General features: G+C 44.5%; 1 protein-coding gene across 5 annotated transcripts in view; it reads right to left on the bottom strand.

The window, feature by feature from the left end:
- Positions 1 to 18768, bottom strand: part of VSTM2A (V-set and transmembrane domain containing 2A) — a 28237-nt gene that overhangs the window by 2056 nt on the left and 7413 nt on the right. The window contains exon 6 of one of the 5 annotated variants that reach the window (XM_036327261.1): positions 13 to 134. The exons of the other annotated variants lie outside the window; for them this stretch is intronic. Within the exon in view, the coding sequence (XP_036183154.1) occupies positions 88 to 134 (47 nt within the window). The 3' untranslated portion in view covers positions 13 to 87. Of the gene's footprint in view, positions 1 to 12; positions 135 to 18768 lie in introns of those variants that run through there. 5 annotated transcript variants of the gene reach the window in all.

Below are 18768 nucleotides of genomic sequence, written 5' to 3'. Positions count from 1 at the left end.
GAAAGAAGTTATAAGATATTCGCTCATCTTGAAGATTTCCAACGCTCCTTATCAGGCTGTTTTAAACACATACACATATATAGTTAATTAGCTCGCCAGCTTGGCTCTGCTGCTCATGAGTGTCTTGGCATGCACTGTAAATGACAACACATACAGAGTATTTCAGTCCCAGGACACGGGTCGTGTGTCTGTTTTCAAACAATGCCATTCCACGGGGGGTGGGGGGAGGGGGCCCCGAGAGAAGGAATCCCCAGCGCTCCCTGCCAGTCATCATTCTGGGAGGATTCTTCCTACAGTCACGGGCGGCTCCTATAATGGGACCTACAGACACGACCTGCTTTCCTCCCCAGACCCCGAGCAGCGGCTCCCTGTGCCCTGGGGTGGGCACAGGTGGGCACTTCCTTTTAGAGGAAGAGCTTCCTTAATTTTTACCCTTGAAGTCTGAGGCAAAGAAATGACAGTTTTTGGAAGAGCTTTGAGACTGTGTAAAGGGAGAGAATGCAATTGTAGTTTTGCAATTTTTCTTCATATAATTTATCTAATAAGTTCGTAGTTACAAATGATGTATCAAATACCTTTATTAGTAAGAAAATTAGATCGTAATCAGGCTCAAAGCATTTTGTCTTTTCTTTCTCTCTTTTTCTGTCTTTTCTAGTTGGAGAAAGGTTAAGAGGGTTTGAAGGGGGTGAAGGTAGACACTCAACCTTTTGAATAATTCAGCTAAACCAGTTTCGGTCCACATTGGCAATGACCACAACTGAGGCAAAAGCGTGCCCTGTCAGAAAGTCACGGCAGCAGAAAAGCTAGGGACTCGGTTCTCAAATGACCATCCAGTGGCCTGGCCTTGCTGTCCTGCCAGGTGCCCTTAGTGCGGTCAGTGATTGGCTGCCTTCCTTCGGTAGGTGAGCCACATGTCACACTACGTCCTCACAGAAACCCAACGACTGGAGACCCAGAGGTTAGTGATGGGTCTCGAGAGCCTGTTACTTCTCTCAAACTGGGCCTGAGGTTCAGAAATGCGGAAGGGACAGTAGAGTAGACGCGCAGCTCTAAGAACAAGGAGTGTGGCAGGGAAATTTGCACAATTTATGCAGAGCCCCTAGCACTGGGGCTTCCCAGAGTTAACCGCGTGCTCTTGTTCCCTTTGAGGAGAGATTCTTGGACAGGGATTCATTTTTTTTGAAAAAGAAAACAAAAGGAATGATTGATTCCTTGGCTCCTTAAGTAGCCAAGGGTATTTGACACAATGTCTGATATTGAATAAAGGGCTGAAAGTGCTAAGAGCAAGAAAACGACATAAAATGGTTCATTCAGGAAAGTCATTCTGTGAAATCATGGTTTCTTTCTTAGCCTGGGCCTTGAAAGCTGGCCAAAAGGCACGGGCGCTGCGTGTTAATCTCCCCTCTCTACGGCAATGAGCCCATCACAGGGTCCGCCTGACCAGCGTTCCTATCAGAGATACAGGGGACAGCTACTTCTTTTTGACCCAATGTTTCCCACCATCCGATGTCCAGCATGTGCAAGTTAAAACAGAATTTACATGAGCAGCATCATTGCAAATAAATCCCATTATACACAGAGAAGGGTATTTTAAGGCAACTCGAACTTTGAACTGCCATCTCATAGCCGATATATCATTGTAATATAGTACCCGCTCCCCCCCCACATTATTCATCCACTCTACGCATGCATTTCCTAGCGTATTTTTAAAAAATATATTTTATTGATTTTTTACAGAGAGGAAGAGAGAGAGATAAAGTTAGAAACATCAATCAGCTGCTTCCTGCACACCTCCTACTGGGGAGTGCCCACAACCAAGGTACATGCCCTTGACCAGAATCAAACCTGGGACCTTTCAGTCCGCAGGCCGACGCTCTATCCACTGAACCAAACCAGTTAGGGCTCCTAGCGTATTTTTAATTAAATGACATTTATTTCCATCAGGCCAATGACAAAGTTTTCTTCCCTGCACAGTAAATTATAAAGCAAATCACTGATTGTTTGTCTCTTCTTTCTACATTTTATTTATGCCTTGAATGAAGAGATATGTTCTTTATCTTGGTAATCTCAAAGACTTAGGCAGTGGGATTTAAAATGCTATAATTTGTCCTGTGTGCATGTAACAGATATTCATCATTGTCCATTTCATTCGGAGGTACATTGTCCTGAATATAACAGTAGTTACTATTCTAAGTACAAACCTTGTTTATCAAACATGCTATGGTCTATTCTATAGACAAATTATATCTATATATCTATATCTATCTATATCTATCTATCTATATCTATATCATCTCTATCTATCTATCTATCTATCTATCTAAAGCAAACTTTGGCCACTCATCCTGCTCTCTCTCACTATCCCAGCCAGGGACATTTTTCTTTCAGGAACAGATGAGAGCCAAGGTTGCAGTCAGGAGCCTTCAGTTCTAACGGTCTCAGGGGCCACTCACTTCTAAGATCCCAAATAAGGCACTAATTTCTTCCATGTTTTCTAAAATGAGTGCAATAATTATCCATGGTTTTCAATTTTAGTATGCCAGACATTGTGCTCAAGTAGGATCACCCTTCCTTCCCACCCCATCTCTCTCTCTCTCTCTCTCTCTCTCTCTCTCTCTCTCTCTCTCTCTCTCTCCCTTATTCTTTCCTTCTTTCTTTGCTCTGGCCAAGCAGAATAACCTGTTATCCCCTTAATCCGGCCATGCATTTAACTGCCTCTTGCCCTCACATAACCTTCTGTCCACTGGGTCTCTTCCCATCACCTCCTTGTAGACTCTCTTGCCTCTGAACTTGAGCAGTATTTTGGTTTTGCCTTTCCTATGCCCCTCACACAGCTTACATTGACCTGTAACTCATTATATTTGTATCTTATCTCCCTGATGACCATACAAGCTCATGAAAGGCAAGGGGTGACATTTTAACAATGATTCTTCATTACTTGCCATGTCTAAAACAATGTCTAAACGTTTGCCCCCAACACAAATGCTCTGTGAGGAAGAAAGGAAGGTGCTATCATCTATGTCACATGAAAAGCATGTGCAGAGCGCATGCCTGGAGGAGGGGCCGCCCGATAGAGCCTAGAGGTTTCTCTGTAGGTTCTACTTCATGGCCTCCTTCGACTTCTCTGTAATACAGATGCCTTCACTTGTCTTTATGCTTAAATGTTCTCACAGTGCTCTCTCAGGTGCCATTCTCCACACCCTTGTAAGACAGGGAGGTACTTTCTCCACATTGCAAGTGGGAAAAGTCTAGGGAGTCTTCTTATAAGTCCCAGGAGCGTAGGCACTTGGCTTCCAGTTTCAGCCCTTTTTGTGCTGCATACAACACTAGTCTCATCGCCTCCCCCGAGATGGGTGTCTGGAACGCCTTCCCCAGAGAGCGTCTGGGACCAAGGAGAGTTCGGCCAAGGAGAAATATGGGGGGAAATGTCTCAAATATTTTATGCTCATGTTAATGATGATTTCAGAGGACAACAGGAAGTCCCATCTATTTCTTTCAAACACAATGCCAACTCGGGTAGAAACCGCACGCAGTTACACCACCACGTCATGATTGTCATTGTCACCGATGGCTAAGTCCCCCAGGTCCCCGCCGCACTGAACTCAGCACAGCGTCCCACTGAAAGTCTGCCTCGCCTCCCACCTGTCCGCCAGCGGGGAGAACTTAGCTCCCTTCGGCGCCTCTCTTCACACTGCGCCATTAGGACTATGTCTTCTTCCCTGGATCTAGGACCACGAGGCTGGGGCGCGGGGGGCCACTGAATAAGGCTGCATCCCTCCCCCTGCTCGTGTCGGTCTCCAAATTGACGGGACGGGATGGGGCAGCTCCCATGTGTCAGTGAAGACGTTGTGCTAGTGCATCTCCACCGCCCTGCCATCCTGCGGATCAGGAACATGGAACTCAGGACGGGGACAGCGCCCCCAGGGTCCCATGGGTGCAGGTGGAAAGCAAAGGCACAGAAGGGAGGACACAGCAAGGCAGTCAGAGCGCCTAGCAGACAGATGGGCTCCTGGCAGGGAACCCCCAGGGCAGGCAACCCGGCCCTATGGTCCCCCCATCTGCTCCATCAGGACGGGAAGCTATTATTTATTTATTTATTTTTGATGCTATTATTTAAATGGACAGGAATCTTTTCAGAGAAAATGCACAACATGCTTCAGAGAAGAAAAACTTAACTATATGTATATATATAAAAACTCAAATATTCAAATAGACCAAACAGTGGAACAACCCAACAACTGAACAATCAGTTGCTGTGACGTGCGCTGACCACACGTCCTCTGTCCAAGCTTTTGCCCCAAATCTGATGGACTGGGACCAAAGGCTCCGCTGATCGTTAAAGCGCCACCATTAGTTGGTGATGGCAGAGACAACCAGAGTGCTACCTACCAGGAAAGATCATCAGAACAGGATCTGGGTATTTCATTCAAAGGACCACGCGAGCACTGAGCAAGGTCCAGACAGTGTGTCCCGCCTAACGTCCACCGCTTTCAACTACCCACTTTCTCTGGGGAGTGAGTCGCTGCTGGATTCTAGTCGCTGCTAGAAGTTGAGTTCAACTTCTAGCTGGTTCAGACAAGACAGGGGACAGTCAGGGCTCAGGGTATCTGTCTGTAGATTTGGGTACAATTCTCTCTACGTTTTTTCTTCTTTTTTCTTTTTTGGTTTAAGTGTCTAGTGCAGGGGTCCTCAAACTTTTTAAACAGGGGGCCAGTTCACTGTCCCTCAGACCGTTGGGGCCGGACTATAGTTTAAAAAAAAAACTATGAACAAATTCCTATGCAACTGCACATATCTTATTTTGAAGTAAAAAAACAAAATGGGAACAAATACAATATCTGTATTTGCATGTGGCCCACGGGCCGTAGTTTGAGGACCCCGGGTCTAGTGGAATCAAAAGAAGCAAGAAAAGAGAAAGAAAACAATTTCCCACGGAGGCCCGTGGTCTGACCCCAGAACCTTTACTTTGTAACAGGGAATATGAGTGACACTTATCATATGAACAGACCTAAAGATGGGAACCTCCAGTAATAAAGGCAGCGACAGCCCCTGATGTCATGCTGCCCGCGGAGAAGCGGGCGCACACAGGACGGAGCGCCGCTGGGAACAGACCAGCCTGGCCGCACCCTCTGTCGCAGGCGCTGGCTTCAGAGCGACAGCGGCGCCGGGAAGGCAGAGCCAGCGCTTCAGTGCAGTCTTGCTCTGGCTCGCACACGCTATTTAAGGGAGAAGCCAAGTAACAGGGCAATTATCTCCTATAATTTTTTTTTGAAAAGAATACCTTTCTATCAGAGTTATTATGTGTCCAGTGCCAATTTCTTCCAGAAATCCCCTATTTCTTTTGAAGAAATGTGCTTCATTTTAACCCACTGCACAAACCGCTTATTTTATTGAGCCCGACTTGCAGGCAGGCACCGCCTACATGTCCTTCGTCATCATCGCACACCTCTCCGCCGGTCCTGAGGCCGCTCTGGCAGCTCAGGGAGAGCGGGGCAGTTTCTCACGGCCCTCTAAATGGCAAGGCGCCTGGGGACACCCCAGTCACCTCGGAATGTTCCAGACTCTCTTCCTTACAACGAGTCCCTGTAGGCTCCCGGGTTTCCGCCTCCTTCACTGACTCAAAAAGGGACCCACGAAAGTGACAGCACATTTTCACTGTGACTTGCTCATCGGGTAGGGACTGCTCTGGGTGCAGGCAGCGTGATGATGATGATGTGATGATGATGATGATGATGATGATGATGATGATGGGGCAGTAGCTGATATTTCTTGAGCACTTATCATTCCCTCAGCCCTGACTGTGATCTGGAAGCTGCCTCAGAGGTTTTGCTGATGAAGGAACTTTGCTGAGGGGGGCCTGCTTTGCGCGTGGGTTTCCTCAGCGGGTAGGTGAGGCGGCTGAGGTTCAAAGCCAGTTCTATTAGACTCTACAAGCGAATTCGCTGCGAATTCCCCTCTCCTGGCCGTTCTGCACACCCGAAAGCCTTGCTTTCTCAGCTCTGCCCGTTAGAGATCTGTGGGAATGTGAGTGGCATAGATGAAGTGGGAGGGAGAACATATAAATGAGTGAAAAAACAAGTGAAATGTTTTCAAACAAGGACGCTTTAAGACCACTTACATTTAATCCCAGCTGGCTGCATCAGTGAGAATGCTTACTGTGAGCGCTGCGCGCACAGGTACATACATAAGTGCTGCCAACGTGCTTGAGACCATGGACTCGCGGAGCTGAAATCTGCCTCCTGCGTGTTTTCCTATTAACCAGCCAACTCCACACGCATAACACGAAGGTTGATATTCACCCACGCCTTCTTGGAATGATCACATGTTCCGCGTTAGGACGTGTGCTTTTGCCGCACGCGGCTGAAAAACGCCGCATTTGTCCAAGGGCTTAAATAAGGACATTAACGTGGGGAGGGGACTGGAGGGAATTGTGAGGACAACTGAGGCCACGTGGGGTGGCATGGCTGCAGGTACAGAGACCCCAGGGCACTTATGGGGGCGGGTGGCTGGGAGAGTTTGCCCCGAGTGAGGAGGCTAGAGTTATCAATTACCAAGCAAAGAGCTAAGAACAACATCTATATTATAAAAACCCAGTGGCCCTAACACCGTAACTACCAAAGACCGGTCACCAGGAGGCTGTGTGCACAGTGAGGCACGTGTTGGTGGGCAGGCTGTGTGTGCGGTGAGGCACACGCGGGTGGTCAGGGACTTGACTCTGGGTCCCGCGGCACAGCGGGGTCTGGGGTCCCGGGTCTTGCACGATTTCCCGCGGGTCTGGGTCTCACGCGATTTCACGCGCTGGGTCACTAGTATGTTCATGTTTTTGCGACTACTCTCTGATGGGAGAGAGAAGTATGGGCCCCACCCACACTTTGTGCATGCTGCCCTAGACCCCTGTCCTCAGCCTCACGAGAGGAAAACTCCTCATCAAAGATGGAAACATATCTCACAGTTTAGAGAAATGGCGACGGAGAGACCCAGGGCCAAGGAACAGAAGTAAAGGAAAGAGAGAAAGAAACAGCTGTGACTGTGAGTTCATTTCTCACACATCTCTATATATAAAAGGCCACGTGACCGACTGCCCGACCGACCAACCGACTAGCCCGTACATATGACGCGCACGGCAATTTAAAAATAAACGTTGACTTGTGCATATGCGATACATATAAAGCTCTCAGAATGTATATTATTGAAATCTCCATGAAATGATTTGTAATGGATCTATTATTGAAGCTACATTTGGAAATAGTATATTTATAGATAATATTAAAAAAAATATCTAAAAGTGTGATTCTTTGTCCCCAAACTGAACATGTTCATAAATTAAATGAAGAAATTTTGAATATACTCGATGGAGATTTTCACACCTATTTGAGTGATGATTCCATTGAATTAATGGATGATACTGAAAACGAAAATTTTCCCATCGAATTTCTTAGTAGTATTACTCCTTCGGGAATGCCGTGTCATAAATTAAAATTGAAAGTAGGTGCAATCATCACGCTACTGAGAAATCTTAATAGTAAATGGGGTCTTTGTAATGGTACCAGATTTATTATCACAAGATTTCGACCTAACATTATCGAAGCTGAAGTATTAACAGGATCTGCAGAGGGAGAGGTTGTTCTGATTCCAAGAATTAATTTGTCCCTGTCTGACACTGGCCTCCCATTTAAATTGACTCGAAGAGAGTTTCCCGTGATGCCAGCATCTGCAATGACTATTAATAAATCACAAGGACAAACTCTAGACAGAGTAGGAATATTCCTACCTGAACCTGTTTTCCCACATGGTCAGTTATATGTTGCTTTCTCTCGAGTGTGAAGAGTGTGTGATCTTGAAGTTGTAAATACTTCATCACAGGGGAAATTAGTCCAGCACTCTGAAAGTGTTTTTACTCTTAATGTGGTGTACAGGGAGATATTAGAATAAGTTTAATCACTTTATCAGTCATTGTTTTTATTAATACTGTTTTTACATCATGTTTTTGTTTTTATATCATATTTTTACATCATGTCTTTGTTGTTGTTATATCATGTTGTTATAGTTATTTATTATTCAGTTTATATATTATTTTCATATACATTTTACTAATTTTCTTTAATCTCTGACACTTCTATTATAGAGAAAGGGCAAATAGTGATATTAAAATATTTCTTCTAATTAATTTCCTTTCAATGTGCATGAATCTGTGCACCGGGCCACTAGTCTTCTTATATAAATGGAAAAATAGAAAGCTATCACCATATTTTATAAATACAGTAATTTGTCCAAGTTAAAAATTGATTTTAATTGTTCAGCATCATGTTTTTGAGGAAAAAATTATTTGAAGACTGAATGCTATAGGATACAGAAAAGCATCAGTGATATAGCTTTAGAAAACACACTTGTTTTCACCTAAATAAAATTTCTTAAGAGTTTACCCATATATTTTCCATGTTTGAGCCAATGCTTTCACCATTTTCATGAATATAGCTATTTCAAAATTATCTGAATTAGTGTTTTAGAAATTATCTTCATAACAGAAATTTTCTTAGACATCAGAATTAAGCAATTAACAGGTAGTTGAAGATTTTCTAAAATCCATATCCTACTTATGAAGGCATGCAAATAAAATGATACAACTATATCGTTGCAAGGGACTGGTCATCAAACTTCTCAGATATAATTTGTTATGAAATATAATCTAAAATAAATATTGTTGTTGCCAAGGGTGTGGAACGAAGGATGGCCCAAGTGCTGATGCCTAATCCTCTCTCTCCATTAGCACAGAAGGGACCTGGGGCTGTTTTCTTAAAGATCGACCAAATTACATAAAAATTCACATCTCTTCTTAGCAGTGGTATTATCCTCATAAGAGCTCTGGCAAAGCAATATTCAATCCAGAAACATTTATTTATCTCTAATTATGTGCTAAGCACAGTGCTAGGTACTTCGATAACACCAAAAGGATCAAGATACAATTCATCTTTTTTCCCGTCCCTTCATTAGCTTTTTATTTGAACTGTTCGGAGTTGGTTGAACAGCACTTTGGCAGGTCTGTTAGAAGCAGCATACCTCCTGGGTTTGTATGGTGCCTTACTGTGCGTCAGCATCCTAAGGACCATGACTTTATTTCTTTAAAACCTTTATATTTTTAGATCTTTGGAAGTAGAGTGAGTTTTTATATTCAAGAAGGTTTTTTTTTTTCTACTTAGTGGTTATGATCCTACAGCTTGGTCCCTAAATGAGCATTTTTCAAATTAATTCTCCGATGCTAAGAGAAGTGAGGATATTGCTTTCATGGCAAATAAATTTGTTTAATCAGAAAAATTAAAACTCAAATACTTTCCAAATGGCTGAAGAAGATGCCGCTAAGAAAGAAGAAAAAACTTGGTCCCATAATAGACTCCCTTACTGCACACGGCTTGACACCTTTGTATTTTGGAGTTTGGGATATCTGGTGGCATTATTTACTCTTCATTCCAATCCTTGTGTCTGTGAAGGTAATCGATTTGCTTAATTTGACATCCATTTTCACTTTTTTAATAGTTCTATAGTGGTAGGCTTCGCAGGATGAGCAGCTCTAATGCCGAGCATTTACAATTTGCTGTAAGTCAAGCACTAGGAGCTTAATTTATAGGCGGTCTGCTTTATGCACCTAAGATTCTGAATTCATGCAGAATGCTCTCTCACTTGTTTGAAGCAGTCATATTAAATGAAACATAATGATCCTTTATAAATACTCCAGCGTATTGATTTTCCTTGACACTCCCAATGACCACAACATCGCTCATCACTTTGCCCCAACTCTGAAGCAGGGGCCGAATGAGTCATACCATTGAGAGGAAAAATGATCACATAATGTCTTCTTTATGGACTTTATATGTGCTTGACTTATTTCGTCAATATATATTTATCAAGCACATCGTTCTGTTTAGAAAAACAGAAATAGTAATTTGATGATCAGATTCTCCATTCAGATCCCAGGAAGCAAGGTATGTTCTTCATTTCATGCTACTAGCAATTTCTAAGTATGCCACCTTCATAATATATGCACAGACACACATGTACATGCATTGCATGTGTGTATATACATATGTGCACATGTACATAGAAGTACATGTGTACATAGGTTTAATTTGTCATGAGCTCTATAATCACAACACCCCATTGTTTTACTTTGCCTTTCTTTCTATCTCTTTCTTTCTTTTTTTATTTCTGTATTTCTTAATTTATTTATTGACTCTATTGTTTAGTTTGTTTTCCCTCTCCTGAGCTGTCATTGCCTATTTTTAAATTTGAAAATTTTAAATATTTTCCCCCTTATAACCAAAGTAATAAATTATCACTGTACAAATCTTATCAATAGAGATACAATAATCAAATAATTAAAAATCATAACTTATCTTGACTTTTTTTTTTTTTTTTTTGTTTGTTTGTTTTTTTTTTTTATTTTAGTTTTTTTATTGCTTAAAGTATTACAAAGGGTATTACATATGTGTCCATTTTATCCCCCCGCCCTAGACAGTCCCCTAGCCTCCCCTATCCCCCAATGTCTTATGTCCACTGGTTATGCTTCTATGCATGCATACAAGTCCTTTAGTTGATCTCTTACCCCCCTCCCTCTTGCCCCGAAACGCTCCCCGGCCTTCCTGCTGCAGTTTGACAATCTGTTTGAGGCAGCTCTGCCTCTGTATCTATTATTGTTCAAAAGTTTATAATGGTCTCTATTATCCATGAATGAGTGAGATCATGTGGTATTTTTCCTTCATTGACTGGCTTATTTCACTTAGCATAATGCTCTCCAGTTCCATCCATGACGTTGCAAATGGTAAGAGTTCCTTCCTTTTTAGAGCAGCATAGTATTCCATCGTGTAGATGTACCACAGTTTTCTAATCCATTCATCTACTGATGGGCACTTAGGCTGTTTCCAGATCTTAGCTATGGTGAATTGTGCTGCTATGAACATAGGGGTGCATATATCCTTTCTGATTGGTGTTTCTGGTTTCTTGGGATATATTCCTAGAAGTGGGATCACAGGGTCAAATGGGAGTTCCATTTGTAGTTTTTTGAGGAAACTCCATACTGTCTTCCATAGTGGCTGCACCAGTCTGCATTCCCACCAGCAGTGCACAAGTGTTCCTTTTTCTCCACATCCTCTCCAGCACTTGTCGTTTGTTGATTTGTTGATGATAGCCAGTCTGACAGGTGTGAGATGGTACCTCATTGTTGTTTTGATTTGCATCTCTCGGATGATTAGTGACTTTGAGCATGTTTTCATATGTCTCTTGGCTTTCTGAATGTCCTCTTTTGAAAGGTGTCTATTTAGGTCCTTTGCCCATTTTTTGATTGGATTGTTTATCTTCCTTTTGTTAAGTTGTATGAGTTCCCTATAAATTTTGGAGATTAGGCCCTTATCGGATATGACATTGGCAAATATGTTTTCCCACACAGTGGGTTTTCTCGTTGTTTTGTTGATGGTTTCTTTTGTTGTGCAGAAGCTTTTTATTTTGATGTAGTCCCATTTGTTCATTTTCTCTTTCGTTTCAAGTGCCCTAGGAGCTGTATCAGTGAAGAAATTGCTTCGGCATATGTCTGAGATTTTGTTGCCTTTGGATTCTTCTAGAATTTTTATAGTTTCCTGTCGTACATTTAAGTCCTTTATCCATTTTGAGTTTATTTTTGTGTATGGTGTAAGTTGGTGGTCTAGTTTCATTTTCTTGCATATATCTGTCCAATTTTCCCAGCACCATTTATTGAAGAGACTATCTTGGCTCCATTGTATGTTCTTGCCTCCTTTGTCAAATATTAATTGAGCATATTGGTTCGGGCCGATTTCTGGGCTCTCTATTCTATTCCATTGATCTATATGCCTATTCTTGTGCCAGTACCAGGCAGTTTTGAGAACAGTGGCTTTGTAATACATCTTGATATCTGGTATTGAGATCCCACCTACTTTGGTCTTTTTCAGGATTGCTGCAGCTATTCGAGGTCTTTTTTTATTCCAGATGAATTTTTGGAGAGTTCGTTCTAGATCTCTGAAGTATGCCATTGGTATTTTAATGGGAAGTGCGTTGAATTTATAGATTGCTTTGGGTAGTATGGACATTTTAATGATGTTGATTCTACCAATCCATGAACACGGTATGTTCTTCCATCTGTTTATGTCTTCCTCTATATCTTTTTTCAACGTCCTGTAGTTTTCTGAGTAGAGGTCTTTTACCTCTTTAGTTAAGTTTATTCCTAGGTAGCTTAATTTTTTTGGTGCGATGGTAAACGGGATTGTTTTTATAATCTCTCTTTCTGAAAGTTCACTATTGGTGTATAGAAATGCCTCGGATTTCTTGGGGTTAATTTTGTATCCTGCTACATTGCCAAATTCATGTATTAAGTCCAGTAGCTTTTTGATGGAGTCTCTAGGGTTTTGTATGTATAATATCATGTCGTCTGCAAATAAGGACAGTTTTACTTCCTCTTTTCCAATTTGGATGCCTTTTATTTCTTCTTCTTGCCGAATTGCAATGGCTAACACTTCCAGTACTATGTTGAACAGGAGTGGTGAGAGGGGGCATCCCTGTCTTGTTCCTGTTCTTAGGGGAAATGGTGTTAGTTTTTGTCCATTGAGTATGATGTTGGCTGTGGGCCTGTCATATATGGCTTTTATTATGTTGAGGTATGATCCTTTTATCTTGACTTTTGATGTACATTTTCACATACTTCTTCCTGTTGTTTTTCTATGCACATATCTCAGATCGATTTAAAGTTTTGTGTTCTATATTTTTTTAAAGTTTTGCATCCTATATTTTTTCACAGTACATGTTGTGTTCAGTTCTTTTGAATTTCATTAAACATTATTTGAAAACATGACTCTAGAAGGTTTTTCATATGGTTTTAACACATTGACTAGGTCAGTGGTCACCAAACCGCGGCTCATGAGCCACATGTGGCTCTTTGGCCCCTTGAGTGTGGCTCTTCCACAAAATACCACGTGCGGGTGCGCGTGTACAGTGCGATTGAAACTTCTTGGCCCATGCGCAGAAGTCAGTATTTTGTGGAAGAGCCACACTCAAGGGGCCAAAGAGCCACATGTGGCTCGCGAGCCGCAGTTTGCCGACCACTGCACTAGGTGGCTTTCCCACTCTTGGCCATTTGCGTATCTCCCGTGACGGGAAGACCCCGTGACAGGCACCCCTGCCCAAGGTCTGGGCCACTTCCCGCTGGTCTCCTTGCAATTCCCTCCCGGGAGCTTCGCTGCAGGGACGAATGGGCCACACACGCTAAAGCCTGTGGCTGATCTCCCCTCCCCAGGGTCCCTCCGGAAGAGAAGCACCCAGTCACCATGCAGGTAACAAGCCAGCAGATGCCCGCGTGACTGCGATCTTCACCTTCAGCTAAAAAGTCTTTGCCAAGATCCTATGCCCCATAGTTTGAAAAATAACTAGGGTTTTGATGGGGTTTGCGTCAAGTCTATACATACTTTTGAAAGCCTGACTTTGATGATTATATATTTTGTCCCTAACATTTTCTGTTTGTGTATTGCTGTCCTATAGAGAATTGATTTCAACTTACATCTTTATTTTGTCTTTATCAATACTATATGATCATGTTCGATATCTCTAAGTCATTTGGAGTGGGTTACATAATCATAGCATCTGTAAAATTGACACTTTTTCCTTCTTTTCTTAAGTATTAGACACAAATATTTCTTTGTTGTATCACTTTTTGGCTACATTTGTAGATTGAATACATGTTTTAAATTATGCATAGTAACATATTATTTTCATTTGCATTATTTTGTAGCTGGAAATCTTCTAAGCCCCAGGCCTCTGATTTTATGCTAATTTTTCTATATCTGATATTTCTTTTCTGCTAAGCTCTTTAATCAATCAGAGTTCATTTGCATTTTTATCATACATTGTGATACTGTTTCCTTTTGTCATTTATTAATTAAACAAATCCTTAGTTATTATATCTTAATTCAGCGGGCGTTATATTATTTTACATAACATACAGGTTTCCAGGCTTCTTTTCTCCTGTCATCGCTACTCCTATTTGTGTTCCTTAGCTATCCTTTGGGATCATGGTTATTTAAACATGTGTTTTAATATCTGACGGGTAAGCGGAAGAGAGCTCACCATGGAGAGCGTGGTCGTGAGCTGGGTTTACTCTTATGTCACTTAATGCTGACAATGACCTTGGGCTGTATGCGCGATAAGCTTTATAAGTAAGGACTCCGAGGTCCGGAGGTTTCGTGAACAGCTCACTCCACACACGGGTAGCCAGGGAATCTCAGACACAAATCTGCATCTATGCGGCCACAGACTGTGCCATGCTTTTTATAGGGTCCCGCGTCCATTTTAGTTTTCTCTCTTTGTAAAGTTTTAGAAATATTTCCACTTATTGACGTTTTCAGATGCATCTGTAATTACTTTCTGATTTAAAAAATTCGGAGGTTCTTTTTTGAAATCTTGTATGTAATTAAGAGAGCAGCCAGTTTGTGTAATTGCAACTTCCAAATATCTATTGTTCATTCAGGGCACACAGCTCAAATTCTTGAAAATCCTTTGGATTTTCAGTATGTTTTATAGGAAGGATCCAGTTCCAACCTTGGGCAAGACAGCTGGTGGCTAATACGGTCTGGTTATATCCGGACAACTGACCAGTTCACAGCATTGTGACAGAAGGAAAAGGAATGTTCTGAAATTGCAAACAATAAGGCATAAGCCATGGCTGAAGCCCTGGCCTTCCTTCTTCCACTCATCACTGACCCCGCCCCCGCCCCCCCTCCCCCCTCCAAAACAAGGCAGCTACTTGCCACAGTAGCACTCACCTTCCCATTGCATTGCTGCTGAGAGTGGTACTAGACGAGCACAATGCGATTCTGGTCAAGCAGTCACCCCTTATGAGGCCTGGCCTGTGTCTCTAACTGCATTTCATCCTCCAGACGAGCCGATGGAGACGCAAGCAGCTCTGAGTGGCGGCTGCGATGTGAGCGTCTCCCTCCCTGACCGCCGTGCCTGCCGCCTGCGCCTGGAGTGGCGGCCCGAGGCCGAAGGTGGAAGCACCTGCTTCTCTCTGCTCTGCAGCCGGCACAGTGCCCTGTGTCAGGGGTTGGTGGCAGCAGAGCTCCACGGGAGGGGGAGCCCTCACCTTGCTTCTCGGACCTGGGTTCCCTTGACTGACACAGTGAGTCTCTGCAGCTACTTCTCAACCCTTGGGTCATCGGTCCAGGGAGCTGCTTCCCTGCAGCTGCGTGAAATCACTGGAGACCGGGGCTGAGCGCGCTGGCACATCTGCGGCATGTCCCTCCTCCACGACGGGCTCCTGGTCCCCACAGCGAGCCTGTGTGGCCTTCCTGCACCGGCAGGGCCTGCAGCCTCCAGAGCCTTGGGTCTGCAGACCCAGCTGGCTCCTGAATTTCAGTGAGTTGAGTTAAATATGGTTCGTGGGAGAACTTAGCCAATATGGGCCATTAATCTACATATTTTCAGTTCAAACATATCTCTAGCAGTTTCCTTGGCCTGCATCCCACAAAGCATTGCCTCACATCTATTTTTCATCTTATTCATAGACACTCAATTTACATGGCTGCCCTCTAACTGACAGAATTGCAAGGAGCAGATTAATTTTACCAGCGTAAGCAGCCAAGTTGGATCATTAAAACCCAACTCAACAGCAAGGCCTGAAGTATACACCTGGCTCTCCACCTCCATTTCCCGCATAGTCAGGTCAGGGGAACACCCTCCTGCCGGCCCCTCAGCCCTCCCCTCCTCCCCACCGGCTCCCACCTCTGTTTGAAGACTGTTTCTGCTCAATCTGCGGGTTCTGGAAGCTGCCGGGTCCCACCCGCCCAGGAGCCGGGGAGCGCCGGGCTCCCGCAGCCGGGGCAGCAGCCGCCCCTGGAGGTCCGGTTCGCATCTTGGTGGAGACACTGTCGCCGTGTTTCAGAGCTCAGAGAAGCAGCATTCCTGGCAGCGACTAGAGACGCCACAGAGCCACACGTGGGAGCATCCCTACACCTGAGCCACGGCCAGTGCTCTTCCCAGCGCCAGCTGCGGGCGCAGGAGCCAACACAAAGCTCCCCAAGGCCGTCTCAGCTCCCGGGTAGGAAAACGGTCCCAGAGAAAGACCCGCTTCTGAAACAGTAGCATCTTACACACACACACACACACACCTCACAGTAAGTGATAAAAATACTTTCTGACCCATAAGAACTTTTTAGAGGTAACGATTCTCATAATTTACTGCTCACAGAAATGCCTGCTCCGGTTCTAGACTCAGTAGGTCCTGGAATACGACTTTTGACAAGCCCGAGTCTGGCCCGGTTGGCTGCGCTACACTCTGAGAAACACTGGTGAGGAGTCTTGGTCAGCGCTGGCATAGAGGCGACGCTATTTATGTAAATATAATTGTAAGAGAAAGAAGGTGAAAGCCAACATATCCCACTCCTCTCCCTCCCCCTTCTCTCCCAACATGAGCGCCACGTGTGGGGGCCACTTAAAGAGAAGCAGGTGCGAGCTGCAGGGTCCGCAGCCAAGACGTTGTCTTGCCCTTAGGGAGACCAGCTACCCTGCTCTGCCTGCCACTCAGAGGTTGTCCTTAGGGAGACCAGCTACCCTGCTCTGCCTGCCACTCAGAGGTTGTCCTTAGGGAGACCAGCTACCCTGCTCTGCCTGCCACTCAGAGGCGCCTGAGTGTGGGCCTCCCAGCACCACCAGGAAAGTCCCCAGAAAACACTCCTAAGGCACAGGAAGCACAGACGCATTGCTCTGGAGAAAACCATCGGTTCTGACCAGCAAATAGGGAACGACCCACACAAGGAAAATGGCCTTTCTGAAGTCAGCGAAGCAGGAAAGGACCGAAGAACACGCAGGACACGCCCTGAGGAAGATGAGGCGTGAGGACTGGGAACCCGGGAGACACGGGCTGGGATCAGACCCTGCAAGCTGGCAGCGCTGCTCCGGAAACACCATGAGTGAGTGTTTGCTCTGTTGTGACCTGTTCCCTGTGTTAGAACAGACACAGGCCTGCTAGTAGGAGCTGGTGACAGAGGAGAGAGGGAGGGGCCCGTGCAGAGAACGAAATCCGTGTTGGTGGAACAGCAAAGAGCCTGCTGTCCAAGGGTGTTGGGAAGAGACAATTAGTGGCCCCGGTGACTGGCTCAATGTGGCAACGGACCGAAGACGAGGTGGGAACATTGTAAAGTTTCGCAGACCTGTGGTGGTGATGGCGTTTGCTATTGAAAGGATTTGGGAGCCATGGAGGAAGAACATGTGTGTTTTGGTGAGAAAGCTGAGATGATAAGTTCAGTTTTGAGTTCTGGGGTTGAGGGGTCCGACTCGTATGCCTGTTGCTGTGAGACAAACCACCTGGGGCCGAGTGCCTGAGGGAGACACGGGGCAAGGATCTCTCAGGGTCTGTGCCCAGCTGGCTCAGGCCATGCTCACTGGGCATCTCTCACAATGCAATGAAGTGGCCGCTGGGGCTGAAGGTCAGGGTTGGCAGCTAGGGGCTTCGTTGGGCAAGGGGATGTCAAGGGAGCTGCACTTTTTCAGGGGTTGCTGGCTTCTAGGGGCCATGGCAGAAGCTGCCAGTCCTCTCAAAGCCAGGTCTGCAACAAGCATAGTGTGACTTCTCATCTTACAGCCGAAGTGGTCACGGGCCCGCACAGGAGGGGGGCTGGGGGAGGGGAAGAGGGGCCACCTCTCTGTGGGCACAGCCTTCTCTGCTCTGCCATGTGCTCACGGGTCATATATGTGGAGAAATATTGGGGGACAATAGTGAACCCCAGCCTGGCTCTCCTGAATGAAATCAGAGTTGGCAATGTGAATGAATGGAGCCTGAATAAATGAGTGAGTAAATAAAGCATGGGCATTGAAATCAGCTTTATTTGAGTAGAACCTGAAAATGTATAAAGCAAAAATGATAAATCAGGATTAGGTATTACGCCGAGTAGAATATACCGTAGCCACCCGGAGACCGTGTTTTAGACAATAACCCTGCAAGTCGGGAAATGTACACACGAAGAGAAGGGGTGCTGGGCCAGCCCAGCTTCTGGCGAGAAGTTAGAAGAGGTTATGTGGATAAAATATGTTCTCCAGTGTTCACTGGTAGAGAAGGTAGAAATGAAAAATGTTGACATACTTCAGGTTAATCTTTGGGATGAGCAGGTAACGTTCAGTGAGCATGGCTTTCAGTGAACACGGCTTCTACGAGCCAGCATTCCCCTCTGCTCATCTTCCTCTGGGAAAGCAATGCCTGAGCCTGGGCTGAGCTGCAAAACAAGCAGCGACTTCATGTGGAAATTGCTAGAAGATCTCTAAAGCTTGCCATTTAGCGCCAATCATAATACTCAAATAGACGTATTCAAATACAACAGGTATTTGCAGAGTACGTTACATAATCCACCGTTAATAGTTTAGAAATAGGTAGGACATTTTATTCTATGCTTAGATTCCCTCATTGGAGTAGGTAATAGAATGCTTGATTTTTATTTCACAGCACGGGTTTCTGAAATCTAGCCGGGAGTATTCTATGTGGGCTAATCATTTCACTGCCATGATTTGGAGTTTTCTCTAATTAGGTGGTAAACTGTCTGCTGAGGCTGCTCTGTACATTTGCATATAGTGCCTAGTAGCTTCTTCTGATGGCATGAAAGGGAGGGGCAATGCCGCCAAAGACGTTAAATCTTTATCAAATAATGGCTGCAAACTTATAACCACTAAGTGCATATATCTGTGTGTGTGCTATTTATGTATAAGCACACACACACACACACACACACA

This window comes from Myotis myotis, unplaced genomic scaffold (genome assembly GCF_014108235.1).
Source record: "Myotis myotis isolate mMyoMyo1 unplaced genomic scaffold, mMyoMyo1.p scaffold_m19_p_11, whole genome shotgun sequence".
In the NCBI taxonomy this organism is placed as follows: domain Eukaryota; kingdom Metazoa; phylum Chordata; class Mammalia; order Chiroptera; family Vespertilionidae; genus Myotis; species Myotis myotis.
The sequence above is the reverse complement of the archived record's forward strand: the minus strand, read 5'-3'. Positions and strand labels throughout refer to the sequence as shown.